Genomic DNA, 12,698 nt, shown 5'->3' with positions numbered 1-12,698 from the left:
ACGGTCCTAGAAATTCCCTTAAATATGACAGTGCCATGAAAAATACCTACCTCGTTGGAAAGCTTTTTAATTTGAAACCCTCTTCTTAAAGAAATCAAACTCATGAAAACGAACATAGTTTTGCTTGCAAGTAATTGAAAAACAGCAAATGCAGATAAAAGTAGGGGAAAGTGGTCGAATTCTGCGCACTTAAGGAAAAATCGTTATTTCTCCGCTGTTTTTGTAAGTATCACGACATAACTTTGCACAGCCATTGTTTGCTGTGTAGTAGACAAGCTAAAGATGCAGTTTGAGTAAAAGCTCATACCAGTACTCGACAATAGACAAAAAACCTGAACTATACATTTGCGCAGAATTACCCAACTAGGTGGGTAATTCTGCGCGTAATATGGGGTAATTCTGCGCAAAGCAAATGTATATGTTTAAAGCAAGGAAACATTTTCATAACGTATAACATACTTAGATATGTAGATGGCATGGGTTCAGAAAAAGAACGACAAGGTGGGCTACAGGTTTTACTATATACTTTATTCCCTACTTGTTTTATAACTGAACAAAATATTACATATTTTTGAGTATATTGAAATCATAAGCATGCTATGATAAGGGAGAACAATGTCATTCTGAGATGTGACACTAAAACTATGTTCTGTTGAAGTATGAATTCCACAATCACGACTAGTTTCCTCGACGTTTTATACCAACCTGTCCTCATCATCTCCAGCAGTAATGACTATGTTAGGTTCCTCCATAGTGACATCGTGAAAGTCTGATTTTGAAAATTTGTCAGGGTTTAATGGTATTATTCCCACAGCCCTAAATCCAGCTATGGCTTTGTCCATAGTTGGAACTTTGACGTATGCTTCATCGAAAATACTGGCGAGATCGTACATGCGACGCCGTGAGAATATAAACATGGGAGGGACGAAGAATCCAAATACACTACAAGCATACACAACAGTGACTGTCTTTCCACGCTCGCACACCATAGCATTTCCTACCTGTTTCTGACCTTTAGGTGCTAAAATTCTCACAAGTTTTTGTGCGTTCGAAATACCCCTTTCGTCCACGTTGAAAATTCTACTTAGGGGAAAATGGTGCTTTTTCATCACTGTTCCCAAGTTATTGAAGAATAGTGTTACCGCTTCTTCATTGAATCAATTTATCCTATTCAAACTTGCTTCTTCAGGTTTCCTTAGGCTTATTCTTGGATTTCTTTAAAGGAATAGTCTCAACAGTCCTTTCCAGCAAGTTAGATAGTCCCATCAAAATTATGCGCAATTCGACTTGCTTCAGCAAATTCGTATGCCAAACGCCGATGGTCTATAGGTGTGATACCAAACGCTTGCAACGCTTATCACATAGTCCACCAATTCGTGTTTTGTTCTCGCGAGAACACTTACGAGAGTAGCATGTTCCATATTTCCAGTTTTCATTCGTAGACGAATAGTAGATTCTGCTTTTCCGTACAATCTTCCAACTTCTCGAATCGCACACTCACTTTTAACAGCACTGATAGTTTCTCTTAGTTGTTCCTCTGCATAACTACCTCTCGTAGTTGCTTTTTCTATTCTTCCCTGTATCTTTAATCAGAGAGTGACGATATTTTGCAGATCTATTACGTATGCTTGTTATTAACATAAAACTTCTTGAGGTGCAATTCTGCGCACTGCGCAGAATATCCCATCGATTTTGCGCAGAATAACCCCACTCCGCCATTTAAGAAAAAACACAAAACTACGAGCTATTAAAATTTGATTAGAACTACGAATTGCCGTAATTATAATGTCCATTTACAATATAAATGGAATATAAAAGTAACGATCTATAAATATATAAAATATAGAACGTACATCTTAATTCTCTTGAAGACAATTTAACTTCAACAGAGAAGAAATAATTCAACTGCCACTTACAGCCTAAACATTTGACATATTGGCTTCCCTCCTTTAATGTTAGTTACTAGTAACGGTGGCTTCATGGCAGCAGCAACCAATGTGTCGTAAAGAATCTCCAAGTTGAATAAACACGTGCGCGCAGAATTATCCACCGCGCAGAATTCGACTACCTTCCCCTAAGTAAAGTGTCAATAAATAAATAAAAGCACTCAATAAATAACTACATAAATAAACGAATGAAATCATTTTTTGCGCGGCTGATGTACACGCAGGTGTGACTTCATGTTAGAAGTATTTCCACATTTGTGAGACACAGTCACTAAACATTTTGAACATCGCACACAAGGCCCATCATATTTAGTATCTGTCCATTTTTCAAAATATTTCCACAGAGATGCATTTCTTTTTCCTGTTGAACTGCCACAATCTGCGTTTTCTTCAGCCATTTTTATGATCCCTGCCTCTCGTTCAAAATAGTAACTACTGGTATGGCATTTCAGTCACAACACAACTGTGTGAGATCCAACAACAATCGCAGAAAAGATTGTCACGGTTACCAAATTTACGAGGGAGAAAATTAGCGAAAGCACTGGATTCTTTTTGCAAGATTTTGATTTTCAGAAACTCTTACTTGATACATCTATCTGGAAGAAAAATAATAGTTCTTATCTTTGGGGGGGGGGGGGAAGTATGAGGCGTTTGATAGCACTTTCTTCTTTAAAATGAAGAAACAAAGGTGTAGGCGTCAACAAACAATTTGTACATTAAAAAATCACTGTTTTGCATTATGTAACCTTTAATCAAGTTGGCAGAGACAAATTAAATCATACAACAATCGAGTTGAAGCCAAAATGTTAAACCGGATTCTGAAGTTGTATTGTAATCCACATGTCTTAGTTGTATAACCCTTATCTCTGACCTTTGAAATTTCCCACACAGAAGCAAAATGCCCTATGTGGCAAAGAATAATAATGATATTGGTTTGCTTCATAGAGAGAGGTTTCCACCTTTGCTGCAAATGTTAAACTTGTCTCTCCCCTCCATAAGGCTAAAGACAAGCAGTGCTTAAATACAGCGGGTGCCTCGAAATGCTGATAACCATGAAGGACCCCGTCACTGAAGAAGCACTGTCATGCCCTACTTTCTAATATCCATAGCATTTTTTTCTTCGATATTCTTCGATACTTCGATATTTTTCGATACTTCAATATTTCGATACTTGATATTTTCGATACATCGATATTTCGATACTTCGATATTTTTCGATATTTCGACACTTCGATATTTTTGGTACTTCGATATTTTTCGATATTATCGACCGATACATTATCAAACCTTCGATATTTCGATATTCGATATATCGATCGACTTTCGATATTTGGTCGATATCGAAGTTCGATATTCAAAACCGGATATCGCACAGCCCTAGGTTTCTGTTCTTCATTGACTAGACAATAATTCATTCCTTGTTGAAGTCGCGATTGGATTGACGTAGCACAGAATAAGAGCCGTTGACAATGTTTTGTTTCTCTTCCTCTATGAAGATGATCTTTCGTATTGCTTGCATCGATTCACTTCCATCTCTAAAAATATTGTTTTGCCTATTTGATTGGGATAATTACATGTTGGTTTAACTTTATTCTTTTTTAAATTTATTGTACGTTTCCATGTATTGTTATAGTGTAAACCATGGTTTCTCAACCTGGGGGTCGCGAAGATAAGCGGACGAGATAACTATAATTAGCATCAAATACCGGAAAATATTTTTAAATATTATTTTTCAATTTTGTTCTGATAAGCATCTATTTTTATTTTTATACATACTGTTAAGTAGAACAAAAAATAGATCTACTAAGTATTTTCAACAGCTGCGGAGTTGTTTAAAAAATCAATTTAAATGAAAGAGGTACGATATGAAACTAATGAGAACTGCATATTGAAATACCAGAAAAATGCAAATGAAACAAGACCTGCATATTGAAATACAATTAAAATTGAAAGCTAATGAGATACCTAAGCATGGTGTGATTTCACTAGTGTGGCAATGTCCGGTTCAGTCTTCGTGACGCACATTATCAAGTCATTTAAAACACTCAATATCTTTTAAACAAATATCCAAGATTTTTAAAACCAAAATTAGAAATCACTTGATCATTTTACCAAATAACCCAAAATTAAGGGAGTTATGAAGATTTGAAATTTTCAAACAACCTCCATTTGGAAACAGTGTGACGAATTTTATTTCATATTTGTAATATGAATGTACTGACCAAATTTGGTTTTAATCCATTCGCTTTCAGGGCAAGGGCTTCGATTTCTCTGTAACTTTCCGGGTTCCATTCATAAAAAATACATTTAACAATACATATAACAATAAAAATACATGGGGTCTACATGAGCATTGGGGAGCCCGGGTCCCCCGGCCGCCAGGATCGCCGTCCTTATTTTAGGGAAACTATTGTATCCAGTATACACAAGAAATTCATTCTAATATTATAGAGATGGATATCGTGAGATCTCCGCCATAGGTATATTTAAAATCCCACACAAGCTTATTACAAACCAGAAATTATGAGAGGGTAACTGGCAAGAGGATGTGATAAAATGGGAGTTGTGATAGGAATTAGGTTCAGAACCACTCATGTAAACTATATGTATATAAATACGTTGCGCGACTTAAAAAAAACGGAACTGGGTACCCCGTTAGTAGTATACCTGGAGCAACTAGGGATGCGCACGAGACGAGTCGAGTCAGGATTTTCCTGACAAAATTCGAGTCGAGACACGACTCTTCCAATAGAGAAATATACATTTTTCGAGTCGAGACATCGCTTTTACAGCACATTTTCGAGACGAGACAGCCACAAATCTTGTCTCGTGCGCATCCCTAGGAGCAACCTTGAACCTTCGAGAAGAGAATGATATACATGAGTTACCGCTCTCCGTTGGGTTATCTTTGAACAGCAATTGAAGAGAGAAGTGTGTAATCGTGTTGCTGGAAGAACGAAAAATGTAAAAATTAATCAACGCATTAACTTGAAATTTTTTGATAAATTAAAAGAAATCATCGAATGAGTGTGTGAAACTGTTGCAGGATGTGTATGGTAATAATATGATGTTACGTACACGTGTGTTTGAGTATCACAAACGTTTCAACGAGAGACGCGAGAACGTTGATGATAATGAAAGATCGGGTCGTCCTGTCACAGCTATAACAATGGGAAATTTGGATACAATGACGGATATTGTACGGAAACATCGTAGGCTTAGCATTCGAATGATAGCAGGCATGGTGGGCATCAATGAAGAGTTTGTCGATGCAATTCTGCACGACCATTTGAACACACACAAAGTTTGCGGTAAAATGGTACCAAAAAACTTAACGCAGGAGCAGAAGAACTTCCGTAAGTACATGTGCAATAACATAGTGGAATACCTGGAAGCAAAACCGGACATGTTAACGAAAATTGACACTGGTAACGAGACGTGGATCTTTCAGTATGATCCTAAAACGAAAAGGCAATCCATACACTAGAAAACTCACTCATCGCCGCGAATGAAGAAGACACGTAAAAGCAAATCGAAAGTGGTCATGCTCATTGTGTTCTTTGATATCAATGGCCTGCTTCTAATTGAATGGGTATAATTACGTCGACATGCAGTGAATAAATAGTATTATCAGCAGATTCTGGTGAAGCTGCGAGAACTTGTGACAAAGAAAAGGCTCTCTTGTGGAAGAACAATAAGTGGATTGTGCATCATACTGCTTTGACCGTGAAGCAGTTTTTGGCCGCTAAGAAGACTCCAGTGTTAGAACACCACCTTATGCACCGGACTTTGCACCATGCATTTTTATTTGTCCGAAAGTGAAATCAGCCCTCGATGGAACTCATTTTCAGACTATAGAAGAGGTGAACCAGAGAACAGCAGCAGTACTCAAGATGATAACATCTGAAGACTTACACCAACTGCTTCAAGCAATGAAAACTCGTATTCAAACTGTATAGAGGGAGCGCGGTGGTTCAGTGGTAGAGTGCTTACCTCTTGTGCGTGGGGTCTAGTGGCGTGCCGTGGAAAATCAGCGCCCCCGTACATATGTGTGAAGTTTATTTTATATATTTTTTTCTTTTTTCCTTCCTATATGTATTCTACGCCTATATATATATTTCCTTCTTATATATATTCCGTGCCCCCTTTACTTTGACTCCCGGGGCCGTCGCCCCACTCGCCCGCCTAGGGTCCCTAGTTCGATCCCTGTCCGAGTAACTTTGTGGTGAACAACTTAGTGTCAATGGAATTTCTCGTGATACTCTTATTTACTACTGCTTTCACCAATTATTCCATTATCAGTCATTTGCTTTGATCGTCGTCTCCCTTAGCCTAAACGGCATGATCGTGGGACGTTAAACTGAAAAAATCGATTCAAACTATATAGAGAGGGAAGGGGAGTATGTTCAAAGGGATCACCTTTACTTTGTAAGTTTGTGGCAATAAACCGTAATTTTGGCACCAGTCCGTCTTTTTTTTTTCTTTGTTAAACTTCGTTGATCTTTGTCTACATGAAATGCATTTATTTTATGATTCGTACCTCAATTAATTTCGGGCAACGTTTAACAGAAGGGTTCCAGCTATTTTTTTTTCTAAAAAATGTTACAATTTCGGTAGTTTCTGTTCATATTAGATTAGTTTATTTTAGTTCAGGTTAGTTGAGTTTAGTTTAGGTTAGATTAAGTTAGGCTAGGTTAAGTAAGTTTATGTTAGATTATATTAGTGTAAAAGTCTAGCATAATTTTCTCAAAAATGACAGAATTTCGCTTATTTCTATTAGTGCTAGGTTAGTTTAAGTTAGTTCAGGTTAGTTTAAGGTAGTTTAGTTTAGTTTGGGTTAGGTTTGGTTAGGTTATGTTAAGCCTAAGTACTTGCATCTTCCATTTCTCCTTTTTTTTTTTTTTTTTTTTTAACGTATTTCTGGACCCTGTCTGCTAAATATTTACCTTACCTTAATTTCACTTGTGGTACTGTACTGAAGGATTTTGTTTTTAAATTGTCTTTCGGTTCAGGTCTTTTGCTTGCGAAGCAAACAAAAATAGAGATGTCCTTGTCCTTGTCCTTGTTTTGTTTTTATTTTATCTATTTTTTTTATGTTTATTTTTGACTCACCTAATCATCAGCAGTGCAGGTGTACGTGCACTATCAGTGTGATAATCACTCGCAGCACGAATATCTAGAGATAATAAATTTAAAATGTTGAAAAGAAACACGTGTAAAAAAAAGAAAAAAAAGAAATAGTATATCTATGATGAACATCTACATGAGTATTCCACACTATAATTGATAATATAAAACAATATCGTTTAGTGATTTTTTTTTTACACATTGTAGTCAGTTTATCATTGTTGTTAATAAGTATTATTATCTTTTTCAAGTATTAGATTTAATAAATTACTCTCTTATAACAATTAGATAATTAGCAAAGTTATTTTGGAGAGCAATTTAGAGATTGTTTTTGTTATACTGTTAGTACTTATGTACGAGTATTAAGCTCTATCACCAATTTCTAATATATCACTGTAACCAGTATCTTTTAAACAATAATTCTATATATTGCTTTTATAGTAAGACTATTCATGGCTTTGGATTGATTATTTTAACAAAAGAGACACTGACCAAACCTTAAAACCTACTTTATTTTAAATTATAATTTGTAACTGTTTCAGATATCTAGCATATCCTTCTTCAGACACTATCGAATATAAATGAAAATACAGACATATATATAAATATTGTTATGACAAAGTTTAAATTATTTAACCGTCATATATATAGTCATTGTTATATATAGAGAGAGTCTTTTGTTAAAATATTGCTTTTATCGTTTGGGAATGTTGTCACATAAATACGCATTCCTAGATTCAACAAATAAAATTAACATTAATTTCGTAGATTCATCTCTGCTAAAATATTTGAAAGCCCCATAGGAGAACATGCTGCGATCTGCGATGTAATCGCAGAAAATTTGCCGCACCTGTGCAGAAAATTGCCAGAGGAAAAAAAAAATAGCCAACAGAAAAGTATAAAAACATACCTGCTATGTGTAGATATCTTAAATGTACTGACGACTTACATAAGTATAGTTTGAACTGTTTTTCACATCGCGAAAAGCGTATTTTTTAAGAATCACAAGTGTTTCTTCTGCAGAAAACTTTTGCAGAAATCCTGCAGAAAATTTTTGACTTACAAAAGCTCATCGCAGAAAGATAAAGAAAGTTCTGCCATCGGGTTTGAATGTAGCACATCATACCACACAGGACTGGCAGCACTGAATTGATGCAAGAAAGAAAGAAAAGAAAAAAAAAACATTTGAAAGGGAAGTAGATAGAGTGTTCGTAGTTTGAGGGAAATTTCGTAGGTAAATTAACAAAAAGGGAATATTTTCAATAAAACGTGAAAATCCAGGGAAATTTTCGCACTGATTCATTGGCTAATATAAATACCTAAATTTTTCTTTGTTCTTCGAAAATAAATCAATACAATATCAATAGGTTGTATGCAGTAGCGTAGCCAAGATGTGTGTTTGGGGGGGGGGGCAAGTGCTGTTATAGGTACATATAGAAAAATTACAAACAAAAAAATATATAAAAAATTACAAACGTTAAAGTACTAAAGTACATTGTCGGACCTCTTTGGGGGCGCCCGACCCCTCTGGGCCCCCCTTCCCTACGCCACTGGTTGTATGTGTCTATCTGTCTGTTCAAAGAACCATAATTTGCACCAGGGGCGGATCCAGGGGGGACGATCGGGGCGATAGGAAACTTTCTTATTTTATATATATAAATAAAACCCATCCCAAAGTTTGGAGCCCTTAAAAATAGCAGTATGACAACCCACCGCCCCCCCCCCAGAAGTCGATCCTGAATCCGCCCCTGATTTGCACCCATTATTGGATGAATGTATTTGTGTATATTTTTTGTTAAAAAAAAGAAAGAAAAAGAAAAAAAGAAGAATGAAGGAAACAATAATAAATAGAAGAAAAGCAAATTAATAAAATAAATATGGTTGACACTTCCTTTAGTATAGCTAAATTAATAACTTCTATCATAGAAATTTGACACTTAGCAAACTAGGGAAAATTTGATAAGCAAAGGGGAAAATTTTGTGTCAGTTAAGAAAAATTTTCTTAAGGAAATCTACGAACTTGGAAGTAGGTTTTCCATTTCGTCCCTGCGCCTCGAAGAACCGCTATGTGACATTGTTTTGTCGCAAATGAGTTACGTAAATTTAGTGCAAATAAACCAGAAAACTGTCAGGCAGCATTCCTTATAGTGTCATAAGTTAATATTCAATTGTTTCACCACAACAATGAAAAATTATAGATTGAAATTAAAGGCTTCTGGTTCTCATCACATACGCATTGACTAATGTATACAAATCCTCTATGTGCTTATAAAGGCGCAAAAGGTGCTACGTAAACACAAAAATAGTAATAGGGGTCTATACTGTTGAAGCAAGCTACAACAATATCCAGTGCATAATATACGCAGAACCAATTTTGTTATATTTTTCCAGTGTTTCCGTGTATATTTGGCAAAATTTTAAGAGTTCGGAATGTTTTTTGCTTCTCTTGAAAAGTTGTGGTTTTAACACATGGCGGTTCTTCGAGGTGCAGCAACGATTTGCTTAGTAGACTGCGCAGTCCAGCAGTTCCCGAACAAAAAATACGTTTGCGTCCCCTAATCTTTACAACCCCTAATCTATACAGGTATGTGCATATTACCATAACCCTTTTTTGCAATTTTACAATAGATCGTCAAATTGAAAAAAAAGAAAAAGCTTTTTCTTTACTTTTCTTGCTTTAAATGATTCTCGAAGTCATTATGCACTTTTATTTCCGTAGCACATGCCTAAAAAGTTCTGTGCAGGTTGATTATATGCTTGCAAACTGATGTGTCATATAAATGATTATTCATGCGAAAAGCACGAATCAACCTGTTCTAGGTGGCAAGGTTTTACAAGCAAGAATTGTATGTTATTCTACTTCAGTGTAGGATGAAGCTCGTGGATATGTACAACAACTATTATTTATGGAAGAAACATACACCAACCATTACAAGTAACAGTTCGATCGTGCTTGTATGTTGTATTTACAAGTTCCTTAATGTAGTTTTCATAGTGTTTCAACATGTAGCTATGATATATATATATATATATAGGAAATAACTCTCGTGACAGAAATACATTGTCTGCTGTAAACATTACTGTGAATACTCACAATTATCAACAGATATACAACTTCCTATAGCAGTTGTAATGGTTTCATGCTAGTAATCCTGGTCTTGTAAACATAAAATATAGCTATCCTACCGTACATTGCTATCGTAAAGTTACAGTCTTTATGAAGACCTTTGTATTTCTGCACCACACTTTCTGCTCTTTAGCTTTGTCCCAACACATAGTATCTTCAAGAATGTGGTGATATTCAAAATAATAATAATAATAATAATAATAATAATAATAATAATAATAATAATAATAATAATAAGTAAAAATAAATATTATTTGGAGTTTAGAGTCTATAATCTCATTTGGAAATGCCTCATCCAATATTTCTAACTCAATCAGCATATCCAACCCAACCGATTTCGTTCCTGACACTAATAATAATTTCATCGTATATATTTACTTACTGATAGACGATATTGTGTCAAACATGGTTTCCCATTTCAACATCCTGAATTGTTTTACTCAACAGGAAAAATCTCACTCTCTGTCTTACATATTCTATATGATTTCGTTGACTAGGATCTGGTAATTTTGCAGGGAAGAAACATGTATCTGAGATTGCAACTATGGCATTGGATCTGCTGGCTGGTTCCGTCATATTCCAGGTTCCTCACCGTCCAGGAGAAAAACTTCAGATTAGAAGCGGCATACACACGGGGCCTGTGGTGGCAGGAATTGTTGGGTCCAAGATGCCTCGCTATTGTCTTTTCGGCGATACTGTCAACACTGCATCTCGTATGGAAACAACGGGAGAACGTAAGTGAAGTGAAAATATTCTTCTTTTGTCCTTTTGATGTTTAATTTATTAACGCCGTAGTTTCTAGTTCTATGTTCTAGAATTCAGGTCGCGGTGAACCTGATAATAGTTCTTAAAACTTGGTATATACTGGTATTTTTGCACCTTTGACTTTATTTATTTATTTATTGTCTAAAGCTGAAATAAGCAGAGTTCTGCGCGGATGTAACTATCCGTGTACATATACGCCTTTGTATATATACATTGTCATTAATTACCGCACGCTACTAAAAAATTGTTCATCTTGCGATAATGAGGAATTTATGCCATATGTCTGTCATTCGCTGTGTGTCGCCCTTCTAGGAAGACTTTCCGTAAGGAGACCTCAACAGGCACTATCCTTCATTCTTCCTGCAAAATGACAAACAGTGTGGGATGCGTTATGGTCGGTCCTTCAACCGGTGCTACAACTAATCCTAAAGTTTATATGATCTTGAAGCTTTGCTGGGGTCTACTATTAATCCAATGTTCTCGGGATTGCTGCCAGAGTGAGTGTTGCTGTATGGTAACGAAAGCTCAGCACAGCAACACTCACTCTGGCAGCAATCCCGAGAACATTGGATTAATCCTAAAGTTGTTAAATAAGATTATGGCCGGGGATTTTGGTCGGACAGTCGAGTACTTGTATATTCATCTCCTCAAACCGTTCTGTGATAGCGTGCGCATGGGCATGAAATGGCCCATTACCGAACAATTGTGTAAGATTGCTTGATAGGCGTCAACATGCATTGTTCCAGGCACCAACACGAGGGATTCCAGTTCCAACCATGAAGAACAGGCCCACATCACGATTCCTTCACTGTCAAATTTCACACCGCGGTCATTCTGGGAATCACTATGATTGATTGGCTTCCTGTATTAAAACGAGATGATAATCCTATCAGAAAAAACAGAAAAAAATTCATTAGGTCATTCTTTTAAAAAAATATCTTGGAAGCCATATAAAAAATATGAAGTGCTAATGTGACTCTCTCGCAAGAACTTTTTTCTTCATTTCGTTGAGCTTCCTCTTGGCTAAGCAGTTAGCTCATGCGTCTTTGGCGTTGGAGACCCGGATTCGGTTCCCGGCGGAGCTCTTGTGGTTCGGATCCCACGCTAAGCTTGTAGGTTCATGTCTCATGTAGCCTCAATGCTGCTGAAAGGGACGCTAAACTTAACATCAAATCAAGTCAAATTCATTTCGTATTTCTGTTCTGAACAAAGACGCTTATCCCTTGTGAATACTGAAATAAAAAAAATAAATAAAAAGCAATAATAGTAATAAGAACAAGAGGAAGTTACAAAAAATGGGGATGTGCTCTGAAATTATTTGATAAATGTTGGATTACCAACTTGTCAATTTTTTTTGTCATAAATCCGCAATTATGAAAAAAAATAATTAAATCTGATTATTTTCATAAATATAATTAACTTGCTATCAGGAGGAATTATCTTTAATATTGTACTTGAGTTTTATTGATATCATATCATATTATTCACAAAACTTCAAAACATGTACCGGTACTTACAATTATTACTACGTTAGAAACTATTTCTAAATTATGTAACAAATAAGTCTTTTATCTCATTATCTGTGAATGTCAAGATGTTGGGGACACTGATGTGGATGAGATATTTTGTATCCTCGCAGACATCTAGCAGTAAGATATTGTCTCATTATAGTATTCAATAATGTAATTATGTATTATCTATCACAAAAGAAAATGAATGTTTTTCGCGGGATA

At 35.8% G+C, this 12,698-nt stretch overlaps 1 protein-coding gene across 2 annotated transcripts in view; it reads left to right on the top strand.

Annotated features, from left to right (window-relative positions):
- Nucleotides 1–12,698, top strand: part of LOC145670989 (uncharacterized) — a 427,013-nt gene that overhangs the window by 396,837 nt on the left and 17,478 nt on the right. For both annotated transcript variants that reach the window (XM_081739620.1, XM_081739619.1), the window contains exon 13: nucleotides 10,716–10,934. In XM_081739620.1, the coding sequence (XP_081595746.1) occupies nucleotides 10,716–10,934 (219 nt within the window). The remainder of the gene's footprint in view (nucleotides 1–10,715; nucleotides 10,935–12,698) is intronic.

Source organism: Thermobia domestica, chromosome 15 (assembly GCF_964235325.1).
Source record: "Thermobia domestica chromosome 15, izTheDome1.hap1.1, whole genome shotgun sequence".
Taxonomy (NCBI): Eukaryota; Metazoa; Arthropoda; class Insecta; order Zygentoma; family Lepismatidae; genus Thermobia; species Thermobia domestica.
This window is presented reverse-complemented; position numbering and strand designations above follow the sequence as displayed.